Here is a 20,335-nt window from a genome sequence, read left to right on the forward strand (position 1 = left end):
ACTAGCGAACTGAAACCGCAGGAAAGCCGCAATCTCGGATAAACCTCGATTTTGCGTCGGATATACGCATGTGTGTCACGTAGCTACACTGTGTCCTCCGGATTTTCTTCGTCTCTCTCGTTCTGTTCTATGACTCTGTAAAAGGGGACACAGTGATTAACTACCGAAGACAGACAATACTTTCCTTCGTATACCATTTTCTTTGCCGTTTCTCTCTTACTTTCTTCCCTCATGCGAGATACCACAAATAATAATTATCGACTACTCGCTCTTTCTGACCGTTTCTTCTATTATTTCTTTCTTTCTTTCTTTCTTATATTTTCTCTTTTTATTTTTTTTTCTCTCCACATTACATGTGATCGCAATTTGACAAATGATCGCAAAATGATCTTCTTTTCACAAAAAAAAAGAAAAAAAAATGGAAAAGAACGAGAACAACGCGATTGTAAATGAAAAAAAAAAAAAAAAATCTTCGAATTGAAAATCATTCAACAGTGAATCTTTTACCGGTTGAAAGACGTGATAGTACCTACGGAACACCCACGACATTATCGAGAAATTGGCGAGGAGGTCAATTGGAAGAAGAAGAAGAAGAAGAAGAAGAAGAAGAAGAAGAAGAAGAAGAAGGAGAAGAAGAAGAGACAAATTTCTGCTGTTATCCGAATGGCCGATTCAATATGGGCGGGTATCCGACGTGGCACTTCGATTCCGGAACTCATTTTCCTACGCCAATGCACTTTCCGTGAGTTTCAAAGCAGGATGCTATTGATCTGAACGTAATAAATCGGGTGTGCGATTTATCTCTAATTACTATTGTTATTATTACTATTATTACTATTACTATTATTATTATTATTATTATTGTTATTATTATTAATTATGATATATTTTCAAATTGGCAATTTTCAAATCGATTGCTCCTATTAATTTGAACTCGTTTCAATTGTCGTTTCCGCTAATTAATTGTATCTCATGTATTTATTTTTTCTTTTTTTCGTGAATAGTAATCGATGTTATACAATCGATCGAAGGGAAAAGATCGTCCTAAAGAAAAATCGTCATTAACTGAATACATCCCTATTAAAAATATACGTCGTTGAAAGTTTCTCTAATGAAGATACTGAAATAGTAAAAGACTATTGGCGGAGATGATAAAAACGACGTTAAACCGTAAAGTTACGTTTTAAGGGCGAGTAAAAAGCTCGTTGGGTAATTACGATCGTGTACTACAGTTGCGTTTATTCAACTTCTTCTTTCTCTCTCTCTCTCTCTCTCTCTCTCTCTCTCTTTCTTTTTTTTTCTTCTTCTTCCTTCTTTCACGAATCGTCTGGTTCACGCAACCAGTCAGCTTTGTCAGCGAATGTTTTATTTTTTTCCTTTTTTACAATTTACTTTTATATACGTATATATATATTTTTTCTTTTGATATACTTCGTATCGATCGAAGAGGATAAAAAAATCTTTTGTCGAGTTTATTGAACCCACAAGATACGCGGGTAGATGTAATATGTATGTATTAAATATATGCAATAATATATCTCTTTCTCTTTTGTAATCTCGTTTTATGCTCGTTAGTCATTCACATCTCTTTCATTTTCCTCCGTTCGTTCATTTCTCTTAATTTAATTTCGCATTTATACGATCGCACATTACCGTACATACTCGCAATACCAGACGCAATACTCATTTTATGGCTTCAATTATTATACCTCGCAGCACAATTTTTTAACCGATGCGGTTATTTCGGAGACTTGATTTTAGGGTGACTTCATTTTCATTGTACGCTGCAACGTATATATATATTTTTTTTTAATAAAAAGAAAAAGAGAGAGAGAGAGAAAAAGTGGAAAAAAAGAAGAAAATAAAAAAGATGGACCGAAACAGAAATTCGTAACGAAATAGAAAAACGCTATTATCCATACTACGAGACGATAGTTCGAGGATAGGATTTTTGTTAGCGGCGGGATAAAACTATTTTTGAACAGTGCTCAAACGGATACGACTTGGCGATGGTAGAAGTATATGTATATATATTTATATATATACATGTATATGTATGTATGTATGTATGTATATATACTTGTCTAGTTACCTACGTACTACGACGTGGTGCTTCAGAGAAGAGAGGATTGGATCGTTGCCGAGAATGGGAATAATAGGTGCAACCTTTTCAAAAGGTCATTGTATCTTTGTTTAATTATGGACTTATACAGCTTTTCCGCGCTAATACTTTTCTTGCAAACGACATTTCAATCTTTCTTTTCTCTCTCTTTCTTTTCTTTTTCTTCTGAGAAAATTAACCACTTCGGAGACCTATTGAATATATTATACCTATGATGGAATAAGAAAAACGAATTTTTTTACTTGGATTCTACTTTTATGAAAAAAGAAAGAAAGAAAGAAAAGAAAAGAAAAGAAAAGAAAGACGAAGAGAAAAGGAGAGAAGAACCAGTCGCAAAAAGAAAGAAAGAAAGAAAGAAAGAAAGAAAATAAAAGTAATAAAAGGAAAAAAAAGAAAAATATTTCGAAATCCGTCGCGAGAAAAGAACGACGTTCACCTTTTGTAGAAAAATAAGAGGAGTTTTAAGAAGAAGGAACGTGGCTCTCGATGTCGTCTGCGTAGTAGCTCGTAGTAGCTGGTATCGCGACTTCGTGCTATGCTTAAATTGGATTCTACTCTCGGAGGAGAAGCCTTGAGAGGTAACGGGTCCGTGGTCGGCAAACGGAAATCTCTTGGCACTTCCTATGCCATTCCTCTCGGTTCGAATTTCCAATCTAGGTATGCCAAGCAAAGTAGAAGTCGCCATATTTAGGACAGCCTCTCTTGCATTAAAGTCGAGATGGTACATCGAAGGAGTCTCTTGAGGGTTTTCTCTCCACCCCTTCCACCCCTTGCACCCCTCCCACCCTTCACCTCCTCCACCCCCTCCACCCCACCTTCGTACACCCTCCTCTGCCTTTGCCACCGCCTCTGCCTATCTACTTTCTACCACCCTCTTTTCTCATTCTGATCCAATGAACTTCCCAAGCTACAATTTTCATCCAAGCGTGTTATTCTTTCTTCTGATATCGTAAATCGATATGTAATGGTGGATGATGATGCGGCCCTCTCTTTATTATCCTGCAAATATTTTCGCGAGCAACACGGTAACTTCGATTTTCAATATATGTACTGCAATATAATATATGTTGGTGAGGCGGGGTGATACCTATTGAGATACGTTGTGTATTGAATTTTCTTCTTTTGTTCTTTTTTTCCTTTTTTCTACTTTTCTTTTTTCCTTTTTCTTCGAAGCTTAAAATATCTTTTATGAAAAAAGAAAAGAAGATGAAATAAAAGGGTCCATCAAACCGATACGAGATTGAAAGAAAAGTATTATCGATATATGAAGTATCGAAAATTATTTTTCTTATTTTCTCCGGTGGTTTGGTCGATTGGTCTTGTAGTCGTTTCAACGTAATCGATGATTACTAATTAACGCAACAATAATTTTCTCGTATAGTCGTAACGTCGTCCGATCACATTTAGTCGGTGTTATCGATCCTACTGGGCACATTTACACTAACAGTAGTAGTAACAGCAGTAGCAACAGCAGCAGCAGTAGCATCAGTGGCATACGGTTCTCATCTACGTATCGGACTACGATTCACATGTTGTCCACAGCTGTTGAACTATGGCAAGCAAGTTCTTTCCTATTTATGTTATTATTCTTCCCTTCCTCTCTCTTTCCCCCTTTCTCTCTCTCTCTCTCTCCCCTCTCTTTCTCTCCTATTGACAATTATTAATCAAAGTCAACAATCTTATAAATATAATATAAATTAAATATAAACATTATATGCCATCGTCGTGCACATCGTTAAGAGAAGAAATGAGAAAGTTATAGAGATAAGAGAAAAAAGAAAGTAGAGAAAGAAAGAAGAAGAAGAAGAAGAGGAAGAAGAAGAAAAGAAAAACAAGCAAGAAAATGTTCGGTAAGGTAGACGCGTTTGCCTCTCGTCGTCTACAACCATCAACCACCGCTACCACCAGCACCAACACCTAGTAGTTGTTATATAGGTCAGCTGGTCGTCGACATTCTGGGACATTAATTTCAGAAGTGTTTCTATTCACACCCCTCCTGGTACGAGTTCATTGGCCCGTAAGGGCTCTTTTCACAGGGGTGCCTGTCTCATACGGGGGTGCTAGCAGCCAACGTAGTAAGCTCTTTGAAACTGGTTCAGAGCGGTCGTTTAATATTAATGGCAGCATTTGCGACTCCGTATGGACGACGTTTAACTAACGAGACCTGGCGATTCGGTCGGCGTGCTCACTCATACGCACGCTCATCTACGCGCATGCACGCACGCAAACAATATACGCAAACACTTGTTCGTTCCAGACACATGGACGATCTCCAAGCTTTTTGCTTTCTTCATTTCTTTTCCTTTTTTTACCTTTTTCTATTTTATTTTATTTCTCTCACCCTATCTTTATCCTTGTTTTTCCCTTCTGTTTTTCTTCCTTTGCAGTACATTCTTCTCGTCTCTGTTTTTTTTCCTCTCGATCCACCATCCACTCTCCCTCATTCACTCCCTCCCCTCCAACCTTTTGCTTCTCTCCCTCTTTGTTTCTCTCGATCTCTAAAGTGCACACGCGCTAATCGATGACTTCGGTGACTAGCCTGCTAAGTTGAAAGGGATCGTTGACGCGCCGAGGCCATAGAGGGAAGAATTTAAACGAAGCTCGAAGCTCTTTTCGGATCGATTGAATGTTTCTGCGAGGCCATCGGATAGAACTCTCGTTCTCCCCTATCTCTTTTCCTCTTTGAGTTGATTTCATGCCACGTGAGCGCATAGTATAACGTACAGTTGAATATTGTGCGTAGTATTATGTATCCCAAGTACATGCTCATCGTGGTACAAATATTTATAGTTAAGTGTAAAGGCAAATGTTTACTCGTTCGCGGATAATTAAATGGTCGGTAATTTCATAAGCTACTCTTGTATAAATTATATATACCCCTATATATATATATATGTATGTATGTATGTATGTATGTAGAATGCAGGAAATATTTATAGAAAAAAAAGAACACTCGTTCGATACAAGTTTTTAACTTTGTTAGATTTTTAAGGAGTTAGATTTTATATATACATACATACATACATATATATATATATATATATATATATATATATAAAGAAAGATAGTAAATGATATCTCCTATTTTTACTTTTATTTCTTTCTTTCTCTTCCTTTTTCCTTTTCTTTAAGTGGACTCGACCGGTGATCTCGAATCGCAAAAGTCGTAAAACAAGACGTTAGCTTTATGATGCGGAAGGGTCAAAGGTGGAAAGAGAAATAAAGAGAAATAGGAAAGGAGAAAGAGAAAGAGAAAGAGAGAGAAAGCAGGGTGGGAGAGTTTTCATTGCAACGTTAAGAAAAGCATGAGAGAAGTCTGGAGATATTCCAAAACGTAAGTAACGTGGTTCGGAAAATTAAAGTTTTAAAAGTCGACGACATTTTGTCGTCTTGTCTTGTAAGGCAAGAAAACAGAGTTCGAAATCGTTATTAACGTTATTCCTTAGAATGTTCTTGATATCACATATCCCACTATTGTCTTTTATTATCCCATCTTTTTTATTTACAAACGAACGATTTCTTTCTTTATATCCCTCGTAAGATATTCTCGCGTTCGAGCTAATACAAAGACTGCGAATCCTTCTTTCCCATTACTTTTATATCGTAAAACGAAAGAGATAAGACGTTTCTCCTGACGTATCGAGCATTGCCAGACGATAAATTGCATCACGAGTTTCGTGGTCGCAGATAACATTCGTTTATATAAACAAGAAGTTTCACGCAGACACGGTATAACATCGGTCTATCATCCCCTCCCATAAACGCAAATACCTCAAAGCTAGTAATATCCAAACTACATACATTTCTACTAATACTATAAACGTATAACTTCGATCGAGTCGAACGTCGGTCATTCCTTTCGAACGTTTCGTTATTAACGTCAAATGATGTTAAAATTGTAATAATTTATTAATAGTTAAATTTGATGACCTATGTATGTATTCAAGATCATACATACGTTTATTTACAGTTTATATGATTCTTATCAGTACCCATTATACGGTAAAAGATCAGAGAAAGAGAAGGAGAAAGAGAAAGAGAGAGAAATCGCGTAGAGGAGTGTATCACCTTTTTCGTTAATATTCAATGTACGCGAAATGTCAAACGTGTACTGCAAGCCAAATTCGAAGGTATTCCATAATAGCCTGCAGCTTGAGCAAGCACGAAACTAATCTACAAACTCGTTGCAAGCTGATAAGTCAAGTCCGTGTTTAACTTTGGTTGTGACGTTGCTTCCAAGCAGAGGTCGTGTATAATTAGCGATTATTGAATTTGCGATTTGCCGCTACGATTACACAGAGAAAGAGAAATAGAAAGAGGGAAAGAGATACCAAAACGATCACGTTATCATTGCTCTCGAATTTACGAAAATTGTCGAGATATATATCGATGAGAGAGAGAGAGAGAGAGAGAGAGAGAGAGAGAGAGAGAGAGAGAAAGAGATAGTATCGAGGTTTATACTTGTTATACACTTGATTGACTCACGATTTAAAACGTACGTTTCATTTTCAGTCGCGATTTAAAATCATAATTATATGATACTGTTATTATATCGCTCTATAATTATATGATATTATTATCGTATCAATGGAGGTAGAGAATTAATATTATTTTTTTTTCTTTGTTAGAAATATTTTATTTTTCATTGATTTATTTTATTTCTTTACTAAATAATACTCTCATGTTTGTCGATTGAAAACGATCGAAACTTTTTCAAATGTTATCAAACGAAGAATAGATATCTCCGATAAATATCTTTAAGAAAACGATTTAACTTTTTTTCATTCTATTCCTCTAAATCAGATCATCAGATTATCCTATTCATATATATATATATATATATATATATATATATATTTCTCTTTCTCTGTCTATTCTTTCATTTTCAAAAAAGATATCATTTTCGATATTCCCTACGTTTCGAGCGAGATACAAATACACATCTTCATTCTGTAAGTACTAGCGATGTAACAAGGATGTTCGAACAGTACCTATTCCATGATAACCCACATATGAAGACAAAAAGCTTTTGTTCGTCCTTTGAATATCATGATGACGCAATGGGGACCTTTCGGTAGGAACTCTTGTCTTTGATAAAGCGAAGAGAAAATGATATCTCGTTTATGGGGGTGTGAGGACCGAGAGGGACGGCGACTGAAGGGTGAATGGGTGGGAAGAAGAAATGGTTTGGTCACCTTCTTCCTGACGTTATTACATTAGTTTCGTAATTTCTTCATTTTTCATAAATTTTTTTTCTCGACCAACTAGTCTATCGATCGATATTCGATATCAAATATTTCAAAGAATCTTATTACCTAGTCAAGAAGATAAAAGATATGGGTATATAGTTAATAAAAAAAAAAATGGAGTAAATCAGATAGTCTCTTTATGGTCATTGTTCGTTCTTATCTACTTATTTATTCTTTCGTGAAAAAAGGGACGACTCTGTGTAAACTGTTTCCATGCAAAGGTTCGAACTTTAATTGTTAGTTATTCGTAAGGTTTCATTAAGTAGTCATTGGTACGCTTCGAGATGTCATGGCCATACATTGTTGTTTGTTAATGAGAAAGGAAAATCAGATAGCAGTGGGATGTAAAGAAAGAACAGGGGGTTTAGGGGAATGGCATAAGGAAGTTAGGTGCAAGGTGAATTAGGTGGAGGATAATCGAATAGGAGGAAACAAAGTGAATATTGTATGTGTATATATATGTATTACACACAGAGAGAGAGAGAGAGAGAGAGAGAGAGAAAGAGAGAAAGAGAGAGAGAGAGATAGGAATAGGATCTATGGTATAGGAGAAATTTCTAACGGAGTACCGTTCTAAATTCTAAAGCCAAATGCGTCCTAACCACGATGAAATTTAAATTCGATGCAATGAGATCGTCTTTCTCTTTATCTTCTTTTCTTTTTTCTTTTTTCTTTTTTTTCCACTTTACTTTCTTTCCTTTTCATTTTACTCAGATATTTATCTCCGTTACCTTCTTCGTTTCTTTCCAAATTGTCCTTTGTTTTACTTTTCTTTTTCCATCTTGATGATCTCTCTTTCTCTCTCTCTCTCTCTCTCTTTATATATATATTTCTTTATATATATATATATATATATATATATATATATATATATATAAGGTATCTTTACCTTTCCTTTCTCTTAGATTTCCAACTATCAAAACCATTTCGAAATAAGACAATACTCCTCGTTGAATTTCGAACGAAATTCAACCAATTAAAATTTCTAAGATTTCTTGCTAATAGATTTCTTCCTAGACGAACAAATACAACATGATAATTTATTAAATATATCATTTATTCTTACGAGTATTAATTTCTACGAGTATTTCTATAATAACGTAGAAAAATATTTATAATGGTATTCGGTAAAAGCGTTTCTTTAGTTGAGACTTTTTTTCGAGGTCGTCCGATGAAAAATCTCGATAAATTCAAGTCTACGTTCTTTTCGCGAAAAATGTATCTACATACATACATACACATATATATATATATACATACATACATACATACATGCATACATACCACCTTTCACGCAAAGTGAAAACGTTCTCGTAAAAACACGAGTTTTCTTATCACTCTTTTTCTATCCTTTTCTATCTTTCTCTGTATACATATCTTCTTTTCTTCTCTTTTTTTTTCTTTTTTGTTTTATTCGAATCGTTTCTATCGCGAAGAAAGCACCGCAACGTTTTAACCGCGATTGCAATACGAAAGAGAATAGATTTTCAACTGGTGCGAGAGATCCTCAGTTTTATTATACTCTTCTCTATTCGAAAAGATTTCTTTTATCTTTCTTTCTTTCTTTCTTTTTTTCTTCTCCTTCTTTTTCCCGTTCCCGTCGTAATTTGATTTCTTTTTTTTTTCTTCTTTTTTTTTTTAGGATCAATTTCGGTCAACTCAAGCAGGATTGTCGTTTCTCGTGAACCACATCGCTAAAGAGTATTCGAGGGAAACGTTTCACCCTTCTTAATACCGACGGTAACTTGAGAAAAGATCGTACGTGTCTCTCGAGGGAAGCTTAGTATAGTTTTCAGGTCTTGAAATGTACATCGAGAGGATCGTGGCGGTCGTCGTTATTTGCTTTTCCTTTTTCAACTTCGCTTCCGAGTAATCCGAGAAGCAGCTCGTAAACACATTCCAAGCACGCAGCGTTGCGTGCTACTTAATGATAAAGGGAGAGAAAAGAGGGTGGGTCGAGATAAAAACTTGTACGGGTGTATAGGGATGCATTAGAAACCGGCGAACTTTTTCCAAAGATAAAGACAATAGTATCGTATCAAAAAGCATTTGAAGCTTCGTAAGCTCCGTTAATCGTATCCATTTGAATTTTAATGAATATATATATATATATAATAATAATATATATAATGAACTTTGATAATTTACAAGTTATTTTAAATTTCTGGATTTGTTTTTTTTTCTTCTTTTTTTTTCAAAGACACAAATGAAATCGACTTTCCAGTTGGCACTACTCACCTTATCGATACGAGTATCATGGCGAATATCAGGTACTTCCCAAGCAATGGCACGACCAACGACGTTGGCGGAATAATCTCAACGACCAAGAGGAAAAACACGTGAAGACTGATGAGGATTGATATAGAGAGGGTCACCTGAAACGTGACAAATTGTGGACATTTAACTTTCCCTCTTATGTACATATATCCCTTCTAATCTATTCTTTATATTTTCTCTTATGTATGGTATACGTATAAACTTTTGTATATCTCTTCTTTATATTTTATACGTTTAGATTTTAATTTTGTTCATTGGAGTCGTCGAAAGAAAGAAAGAAAGAAAAAAAAAAACAACGGCATACGAAAAATAATCTTTTATTAATAACGTGTAAATCTAGGAAAACAAAATTTGTTAATCTATTAAACGTGAATTAATTTAATAAATCAATATATAAATATATATTTTTTTAACGTTACTATTTGTGTGTGTGTAGTGTGTGTGTAGTGTGTAACATTACTGTCAGTAATGTCGTTTTTACAGGGATTAAAATCCCTTTCGTGTTGAGACCATCCCATAAAGGGAGAAAGGTATAAGTTTTTTCTTGTCTTTTATCTTTTTTTTTCTCTTCTTTCCCTTCCTCGAGCTTGGCATCCCTCAACGTATTACGAATTTAAGCTCAAGTTGGGATGGAAGTTGAAAAAAAGAAGGGAAAAAAAAGTAAAAAAAAAAAAAGAAGAAGAAGAAGAAAGAAAGGAGGAACAGGGAAGCACGGATGGTCGTCGGAGGTGAGGGAAAATTCGTATTTATGACTTGGATAAAGAATACGACGGAGAAATGAGAATAAAGGGTAAAAACGTGCTCGGTTAAAGGAAGAACTTTCAAAACTGACACCGTTTCGTTCTTTATATGTAAGAAATTACGATAATACGATATCAAGTAGATACCTTTGAACATATATGTTAAATATCCATTTAATCGACAAATATATATTTCTAATTGATCTCGGTGATCAATATAGCAGAAAATTTTCAATGGAATGTTTTCAAAACGAGAATCGTTCCCCATAGTTAAATAATTCCCATTAGACCATTAAGACATTCACAATCGGATTGCTTCGCTGTTGTACTATAATTGGTTCTTCGATCGACAAATGTAGGAAGTTAGATCCGTGAGAATTTCTAGATATACTTGCCTCGATATATATATATATATACACATACATACACACACACACATGCATAGAAAGAGACCTATACATAGAAACGTGCCAAAGCTATTTTCGTTCGGCGAAGAAGACACGTATCTCTCTTCTAGGCTTTCAATGAAATCGACGGTGAGGGTCTGACTATCTTGAATCATTTATCTCCCCAACGTTCTTCGAGTATAACTTTTCTCGTGGGAGATTCTATAGACTTGCCAGTAAAACACGTATACACTCACCTATGCGTACGCCCACATACACCCACGCGAGCGTATCGATACAAATACAGAAAAATACATTCGTTTTATAGATCACGATATTGGAGAGAAAGAGAGAGGAACGGGGATGTGAGAGTGAGAGAATGAAAGAGAAGAGGGTGATCCTTCTTCGTTGTTTTCCGATATGCCACTACGGCGGTTGCATTTTCGACGTATTAATTTATGAAATGGTGGAAGAGTTTCGGTCCTCGACACGAGAAACGAGAACTGCTATCAACTCCCACTGGTTGGTTCTCCTACGCGCTTTTCGCAAACAGACCTCTTCATCGATGCAGTTCGGTCAATATTGTCCCTTCGATTGGCGCACCTACCCATAATCGTTAACTCATCTAATAGCGATAATTGACAAACCATAAGCGAAATTGTTTTACATGATATGTATTTCAATATAAATAACCACAACAGCGTTATCGATAGATTAGATCGATCGGAGTATATCAAACAGGTGTCCGTCAGATAAATTCGTTCAGGTTCAAATCGATTCCATTATAGATTAGAATCGGGCTAGAAATTGTAATCTAACATTTCGAATGTTAACTTCCTAAGGTGTCACTTAACCTTATCAGCGATTGAACCAAAGCGAGCAGAGATCGTATGGTAATTAATGACATGGCATTCTCCGTTTGAGGGTAACAGAGAACACAGATGGTGCCTAGATACATTCTCTCGAAGGATGTAGGACATTCCGAGCGTGTAAACGTCAGGGTATTTAAATGACACTATTTGGATCGTTCAATTGCATACATATGTTGTATGTGTATATATATATATATATATATATATATATATATATATATGTATGTATATATGTGAATGAATGTTTCTAACGAATCACAAAATAGATGAGACGAAAACAGAGATACGGAAATCTATCTTTGTGGTCGACAATTTGTGTATGTGTGTGTGTGTGATATATATATGTATATATATCATCGATTTGCAAGCTTTGATTTTTCCATATTTCCTTTTTTTCGTTTTTTTATTCTTTTTTTTTTTTGGTTTTCTCTTCTTCTTTTTCTTCTTCTTCTTCTTCCTCTGAGTTCATCGTCGAACCATAGAAAAGGGCATCCAGATAAAAGAGGTCTCGTAACGGAAGTTCGACTTTTCGTTAGACTGCTGCTCGGCGAGTCGGCGAGTCAAGAGCATCGAATACGGATATATTCTCACACTCGAACACGAATTTCTAGTCTAGGTAGTACCTCTCAGTCGTCGTGAGCCTTTTCCTAGATATACTCGTGTTATACGCGATAATACTTGCACGTACATAGTATATATGTATACCTTTATATATATATATATATACATATGTAGATTCTGTATGGGAAGGGTGCATTTTCACGACGATTTCAAGCTCTTCCCTCTTTAGATCACTCGAGGGATCACGACTCGCCTGTTCTCGGAGATAACTGTGATGAACTACCGAAACCTATATGCTATAGAAACCAATATGAGAGATCGAGAGAGAAAACCCTCTAGGTTATTCTCGGCAGATAAAACATCTTTGAGCAATAAAGGAAGAATTATTGTTGAAAGAGATAAAAATATAAAATAAATATTTTTTAACGATAGAGAACTAACGACGATTATTCCGATATATATATATATATATATATATATATATATATATGTATGTATGTATGTATTTAATATATATATAAAGTATATCTCGTATAATTATCCGATATGTATAAAATTGATCACGTACATATACGTAACGCGGCTTGAAAAAATATTCAAGTAGAAATTAGTATGAAAACGATTTAAAACGATCATTTCAACTGTTTTCTTTATCTTTTTTTTTGTTTCATTTAAACTAATAAATAATCAGAAATTCTTTGTAAAAATTGTTTTTTTCCTCCTTTTGTCTTTTTTTTTTTTAGGAGAAACGAACTAACAACGTTCCGAACATCCAAGGGAGTAATTTTGAAAGAAATATGGAAACTCTCTCGGACGATACATACAACGTGCGCGCCCACACACATCTGTACATATATATACACACATCTATGCTCACGTAAAGTGGCATATAGCGTTTTCAGGGCGTCAATCAAGCGGGCTGAATCGATAAGCAATATCGCGGTCCGGTGATTGACCTGCAGCAGCCAGTGCGACTATCGAAATTACATCTTCTCTCTCTCTCTCTCTCTCCCCCTCTCCCTCTCTCTCTTGTTATATGTATGTATGTATATATATATGTATGTGTATATATGTATATATATATATATATATATATATATATATATATATCGTGCTTGCTCTTTCACGGCGTCACCCATAATATGGGAAATCATGGCGTTACCACCCCCTTTCAACCATCCTTCCATCCTACTCCCCCTTCCGCCTTGTCTTTTCTATTCTCTCGGAGCTTTATGGGTTGCATCCAAGCTCGTGTACGAGAGTACCGAGATAAATAATAATCCGTTGGACACAAATTGAATTTATGTTGGAGATATAGAGTTACTCTTGTGATGTTATCGATAAGAGATTCGTTTCATCCTTTAAATCGATCGATGTACGTTTTCAGAAACGTCAGTTAGACTGTCATTCTCTCTCTCTCTCTCTCTCTCTTTATTTCCATCTCTTGCTCTTCTTATTTTTCCTTTTTCTTCTTTTTTTTTTGTTTTTTTTCTCAGTTTTATAAAAACTACGTATCAATTTCGAATTCATTTAAATATTCATATAACTTGGTTTTATCTATCCATGTGTACTTACGCATATACTTATACACGCATTACATTGCACATTATATACATACGTAGGTACATATATACGTCGATTTCACGTTAAAGCATATAAAGGATAATTCAGCCAATGGAATAGTCGTAAAGGATAAAGGATGGGTAATGTTTTAATGGCTTTGTAAAAAAGAGAGAGAGAGAGAGAGAGAGTGAGAGAAAGAGAGTGAACAAGGTAGAAACGTTTTTACGTACGCTAATTTCACGTTAACGAGTGTGACCTTTGTGAACGAAGAGAATAAGAGAGACGACGTGTTTCGTTAGAAGTTAACAAATAAAAAAGCCAAGGGGGAAGGAAGCTAAAAGGGTTTTGATATCATTCGGACCAATGAAAACGCGAGGTTCCTTTGCATTTCGATGTGAAAGAAAAATCTCCAACAAAGGTATTTCTTATAACGCGGATAGTACGAAGGTGGTATTAAAAAGGGTATCAAAGGAAGGGGAAGCGTGGGAAGAGTGCAAAAAAAAAGGAGAAAAAAGAAAGTAAAAGAAAAGAACAAAAAAAAAGAAGAAGAAAAAAGAAAGAAAAAGAAAAGAAGACCAAAAAAGGAGAAAAAAAGAAAGAAAAAAAAAGGAGAGAAAAGAAAGACAAAAGGAAGAAAAACAAAAGGGGAAGAAAAGAGAAGAAGGAAGTCGTCTTTTCGTCTTTAAAAACGATAATATTTTTCTCTTCCGTTGAAATGGATAGCACTTCTCTTTCTCTTATATCTCTTCGATTATCGTCGGATTTGAAGAGCAAACGAACAAGGTTGACACCGGAGCGGTCCGTGTGTGAAATCTTAAAAAAAGAGAAGAAAGAGGACGAAGAAGAGGTAAAGGATGGGGAAAGTGGAAAAGGTGAGGATTCGTTTATATCTCCCGAGGCAGGAGGACTCTCTCGGTGAGGGATGAAAAAAAAAAGAAAAGAGAGAGAAAAAAGGAAGAAAAAAAGGAGAAGAAAAAAGAACAACAGGGAGAAAAAAGTAACACGTTAGCGTGCATACATCGTGCGAAGAAGTTAAGGGTAGAAGGAAAAGGAAAGAAAGAGGGAGAGGAGGAAGAAGAGGAGAAGGAGGAGGAGGAGGAGGAGGAAGGAGGAGGAAGGAGAAAGGTGACCACGTGTGTTCCTCTTATGTTTTTATTCCGCACGTGGTATGGAAAAGAAGAGAATTCGAATCGGCTTCCAGCAATTTTCTGAGACTAGTGGTAGTGGGACGCTTGAGATAAAAATGGAAAAAAGAAAAAAGAAATAGAGGGAGGAGATGAGGAGGAGGAGGAGGAGGAAGAAGAAGAAGAAGAAGTGGTAGCAGGAGGAGGGCTAGAGGATGAAGAAGGAAAAGGAGCCGATGAGATGGGTCAGAGAGGTCTAGGTAGAAATGAAAAATAGTTGGAGAGCCGTCGGGCCAAAAGTAACCACCCCCTCTTGCTTCCCTTACAGATAAGAGAAAATAACGAGGCCGACTGGCACGCGGAAGAGAACTAATTCGGTGCATATTTCACACAAGTTCCTTCTCTCTCTATCTTTTTCTCTCTTTCTATATATATATATATATATATATATATATATATATATATATATATATATATATATATCTTCATCTTTCTTTCTTTCTTTCTTTCTCTTATAGCTATGCATTGTGGTATATATCCGTTAGTTAGAGAGAGAAAGAGAGAGAGAGAGAGAGAGAGCGAACGACCATTTCCTGAGGATAAAGGAATTAATTACCTTGGAATCTCTCGTTTTTTCTCTCTAGATCAATTAAGGATCGTTTCTCCCCAAAGGAATGAGTTTGATAGATCCTTTTATATTCTACAAATTTCTTTTTTTTTCTTCTTCCTATTTTTTTGTCTCCTCTTTTTTTCTCTTTCATTTTCTTTTCTCTTTTTTTTCTTCTTCTTCTTCCTCCTCTTCCTTCCTCATGTCCATAACAAATTCATAGCAAATCGAATTGTATTAATTGGTACACTGTTTGGAACTATTTTCTCTCTCTCTCTCTCTCTCTCTCTCTCTCTCTCTCTCTCTTTCTCTCTCTCCCAAACGACCGAGCGATGTCAGGCGACTCTAGAAACAGCGTGTTTATGGAGAGAAACCTATTTCGTTTGATCAAGTACATTCTCGAATGCGTTTTACCGTAGGTATCGTTGAACGAATGGGTCGTTGGAAACAACACAGCATCCAAATCGATACGGTCTCGCTGTACGATCGATCGATATACGCTATAAATACGTTCCATTTATTCCTTTTCCATTCTCTAATTTTGTTTGTACTGTGTTACTGTTTAAATACGTTAAAGAAAGTTCGAAGAAACTTAGAATCGACGATTCGATCTATTTCTATTTTCGTTTATAATTTTTATTAATTATTAGAAACTACGGAAAAATATAAAAAAAAATAAATAAAGGAAAAGAAAATTAAATTAGAAAAAATTGACAAAAATGGAGTTTGCGAATGTCGTTACACATAAAGTTTCTCGGCAAATTCTACATAAGATAACGAAATATATGTTTCTTTCGTTGATTGCCATAAAGCACACGCACATACACAGATACATATGTATAGTGAAAAATATATCGTATTCTTATATGTTAAAAGTTAATCCCCGAGTCGAGGGTTACATGAATATTTTGTGGTAGAAACGAAGAGATAGAAAATGTAAATTGTGATATTCATAGATAGATAGATAGGTAGATAGATAAATAGACAGATATATAGATAGATAGATAGATAGATAGATGGCACTATGCGAATTTGATTTGTTATTTTAACTTAAACTTTCATTCGCGATGAGTTAAATTATTCATAAGCGATACCCCAATTGGAAAAGTTTCTCTTAAAGATCTATTTAAGAATTCGAGAGACAAAGATAGATAGATAGATAGATAGATAGATAGATAGATAGATAGATAAAGAAAAAGAGAGAAAAAGAAGTAGGCTAATTTCCTTGCTTCGTTTGAAGCACGGTTTTATCCTGTAAAAAGAAGAAAATAAAAAAAAAAGAAATAAAAAAGCGCACTACAAAATATACGACCATGAAAGAATGAATAATATTTTTATCATCATCTTCGTCGTCATCATCATCAATTATTATTACTATTATTATTATTATTAATTCTTACGATAATAGAATGCGATCACGTCGAGAATAATTACGAACGTATTCATCTCATATCTTCTACAGGATTAAAGCCAAGCTCGTCGAATTTGAAACACTCGCTTGCGGTTTAAGGTCGGAAGAAGTTGATTTTTCTTTTAGAAGTTACGAGAGGGAGAGAGAGACAGAGAGTAATTTCTCAAACTTCGCTAAACTAAGACTTCAAAATCGGTATATGTAGTTGGTTTCACGACGTCGTGTTCAACATCTAAGTTTCTTCGACGTTTCGAACAACTTTTATCTTTCCTTTTCTTTCTTTTTTTTTTTATTTATTTTTTTTCTATCAAAAAATAAACACCACCGAAAGCAGTGTGTGTGTGTGTGTTGTATGTATGTATATATGTACATACGTACGTACGTACGTACGTATGTATATATGTATGTATGTATGTATGTATGTATGTATGTATATCTCGTTAGTTGACTCGCGGATCTTCGTCGAAAAAAATAGAAAAAATAATTCAATATACTTGCCTTTTCTCCACTGTCACTTGGCAAATAAAATGTCAGAACAGTAAGAAATGAGATCCCCATGCACGGTATGATGATGTTGACGGTATAGAAAAGAGTTTTCCTTCTCATCGTTATGTTGAATGTAATATCGAGATAAGGTTCGTCGCAGCACGTATAAAATTTCTCGTTTCTGAAAAAGAAAAATATTGTGACGTGTTGTTGCGAATTACATTATCATTCTCTTTTTCTTTTCTTTTCTTTCTTTTTCTATAAGAGATATCTTAAGGTTAAGCAAAAATATTTACCGAAATTAACCAAAATTGAATATTCGATGATTATTGGAAAGACACGAGCCGTTCGCTTCGCACGAATATAACTCGTAAGGATTAAATATTCGATGAATTCGACCGAAGAGGAAAAATAATAGACGAACGAATCGTTCGATACCTTATACGAATACAATTTGTTCGAGAATAATTTGAGTTATACAAGAACAATAGCGATTACCGCATTGGTGGCGACATCGAGTGGCAAATGTGGCAAATACTCATAACGTTATAATTAATAATTAGTTCGCGTATCGAGCGCTGACGAGCTTCCAGTGTCACGTGACTCAACGCTCATTGGCTAGAAGCCGCTAGATCTTATTGATTATTGGTAATTGCCGATCAGGATCATTCGTTATTATTTACCGGAAGTTGCGTCCTTTATAGGAAACAAACGAACGAAGTAGACGACCGAACGTTTTCGAACTCGGCGGACGCTTGGTCGTAACACGCGCGATTTCTTGAAAATATTTTAATTAGATTATTTCGTTCGAAAAGTTATTACAATTCGTGATCGTGTTTCGTTTCGCCAAGCGATCTTCGTTGTCACGTTTTCGTTAAGATTTTCCTACACTTGTGTTTTTCCTTTACGACAAACAACGACGATGTTCAACCGTTACGTATTACTTACGTATCCGTGATATCTCGTTGCATCGTTAAATATTTCTTCGAAAAATTATTACAATTCGATCGTGCGTTTCGTTTTCCAATCGGGAGTGTTTATAATAAACAGATTTTTTTACTAGACGCGCGTGTGCGTCTTTGTTTATTTTTCCTCGCGATAATCGCTATTACGAACGATAGTCGGCCATTACGTGTGTACTTGCTTACTTATATATCCGTTGGTTCTTTTCTTGTGTAAATAAGAAAAACGTTTCGTAGTGTTTATTTCTAAAATATTGTGAATATTTTCGTTGTTAATTCAAGCGAGATGAAGTTAATTCAGATCGACAAACGTAGTTCGACGGATCGTCGTCTTCTAAAATTTTCAAACGACCATTGGGACCTTGGAGTCAACGTCGCAGCCAACGGACAAATTTCAAATTCGTACGTATATATATATATATGTATGTCTATACATTTATGTATGTATCGTAGTTTAATAAAATTTAACTCTCACCGTACTGCAGGCACTTCTAGTATATCCCACTCAACCGACATGTAGAATTCTGAAAGATCAACTCCAACCTCCACAATGTTACTTCCGGACTTCTCATCCATGTGCCGTAAATCGACCTACGTGAAACAAAATGAAGGAGAAAATTCATCGATCAGGTTTGATCCGTACTTATATATTTTTAACATATAAATTTCAAAGAGATTTGCTCATTTTCAAACGCCATGCCCACGATAATAGAAAAGCTTACTCCTTAAAAACGAATCCGCGAAGTTTCAAGCGACTTATCTCCGATATATATGTGTGTATATATATATATATATATATATATATATATATATAAACAAATTTGTTTCTTGTATTGATTATATCGATTAATTACGATACGATCGCACGATAACGAATTAATTGTTTTTTTTTTTTTACTCTTTCTATTTCTTTTTCATTTTTCTTTTCTTCTCTCGCAAGTTCGTTATTAAAGGGTAATTATTACGAATAATAATCTGTAAACAATTTCGAAGTGCACGTCTTGAGATGCACTTTGATGCCCGCCATAAAGCGTAAACGGAGCAAAAATTATCTAACCGTTGGAATTTTCGTTAAATTTTGTTTCTCCGACGATTTTCAGTATCTTCGAATCGGATCGATATCGTTTCATTGTTTTTTTCTTCGTTTTCATTTTTTCTGTTTTTATTTCTTTCAATATTCTGCCATAATTCGAATAATTTTCGTACGTACGATCGTCGAAGGAAAATCCAACTAGAATTCCAACGTTTTCGCTCAACGTGGGCGTTGCGAGCGCTTAAATACTAGCCACTGAAACAAACGCTTTCCTCTTTTGGTCGAGGATCGTCGACCTGGTCGGTCAATTCCGGAGATAATATTGAAAGACCAGTAAATAAATTCAAATATTATTTTTTCTTTTTCTTTTTCGACGAATCGAGCAAACGAAAGATCGGATCGATCCTCTATAAACATGTTCGATTATCGTTCGTATCTATAAAAAAAAAAAAGAAAGAAACAAGAAAAAATTGAAAGAAATTTAAACGTATTACGTAGTGCTAATAGAATATAATTAATAGAATAATTAAGGAGAAAAAAATTTGTATTTAAAAGAAAAAAAATGGAACGTAGAAAATTTAGGATACGTAGTAACAACGTACTTTTATATATATAAATATACTTATATACGGTGAAATATATATATGAAATATATATATACATAATGAAATAAAATTAGAGATAAAAAAGAAACAATTACCAATGATATTTGTAAGCATGAAATTTGATAAAAGTAAGACGATTCGATTGTAGCGGGTTCAAAATAATAATTCCTCCAGATTTGATCGACCCAACTTAAATTTACTAAGTAAACTAGTTCTCCTTTTTACTAGCCACTCGAATATTTACACCACATTCAACGTACATTCGCGCTCGAACGCGTGCTTATCATTGATTAGAAACAGGCTGTTATTAAGTACACAAAAATATATACACACATAT

The 20,335-nt window shown here is 34.9% G+C and overlaps 1 protein-coding gene across 6 annotated transcripts in view; it reads right to left on the bottom strand.

The window, feature by feature from the left end:
- LOC127065472 (acetylcholine receptor subunit alpha-like) overlaps positions 1–20,335 on the bottom strand; it is a 126,834-nt gene that overhangs the window by 17,631 nt on the left and 88,868 nt on the right. For all 6 annotated transcript variants that reach the window (XM_050997864.1, XM_050997863.1, XM_050997862.1 and 3 more), the window contains 3 exons: positions 18,836–18,951; positions 17,411–17,579; positions 9,610–9,746 (listed from right to left, as the gene is read on the bottom strand). In XM_050997864.1, the coding sequence (XP_050853821.1) occupies positions 9,610–9,746; positions 17,411–17,579; positions 18,836–18,951 (422 nt within the window). The remainder of the gene's footprint in view (positions 1–9,609; positions 9,747–17,410; positions 17,580–18,835; positions 18,952–20,335) is intronic.

The sequence above is a fragment of the Vespula vulgaris genome, chromosome 8 (assembly GCF_905475345.1).
Source record: "Vespula vulgaris chromosome 8, iyVesVulg1.1, whole genome shotgun sequence".
NCBI classification, from domain to species: Eukaryota; Metazoa; Arthropoda; class Insecta; order Hymenoptera; family Vespidae; genus Vespula; species Vespula vulgaris.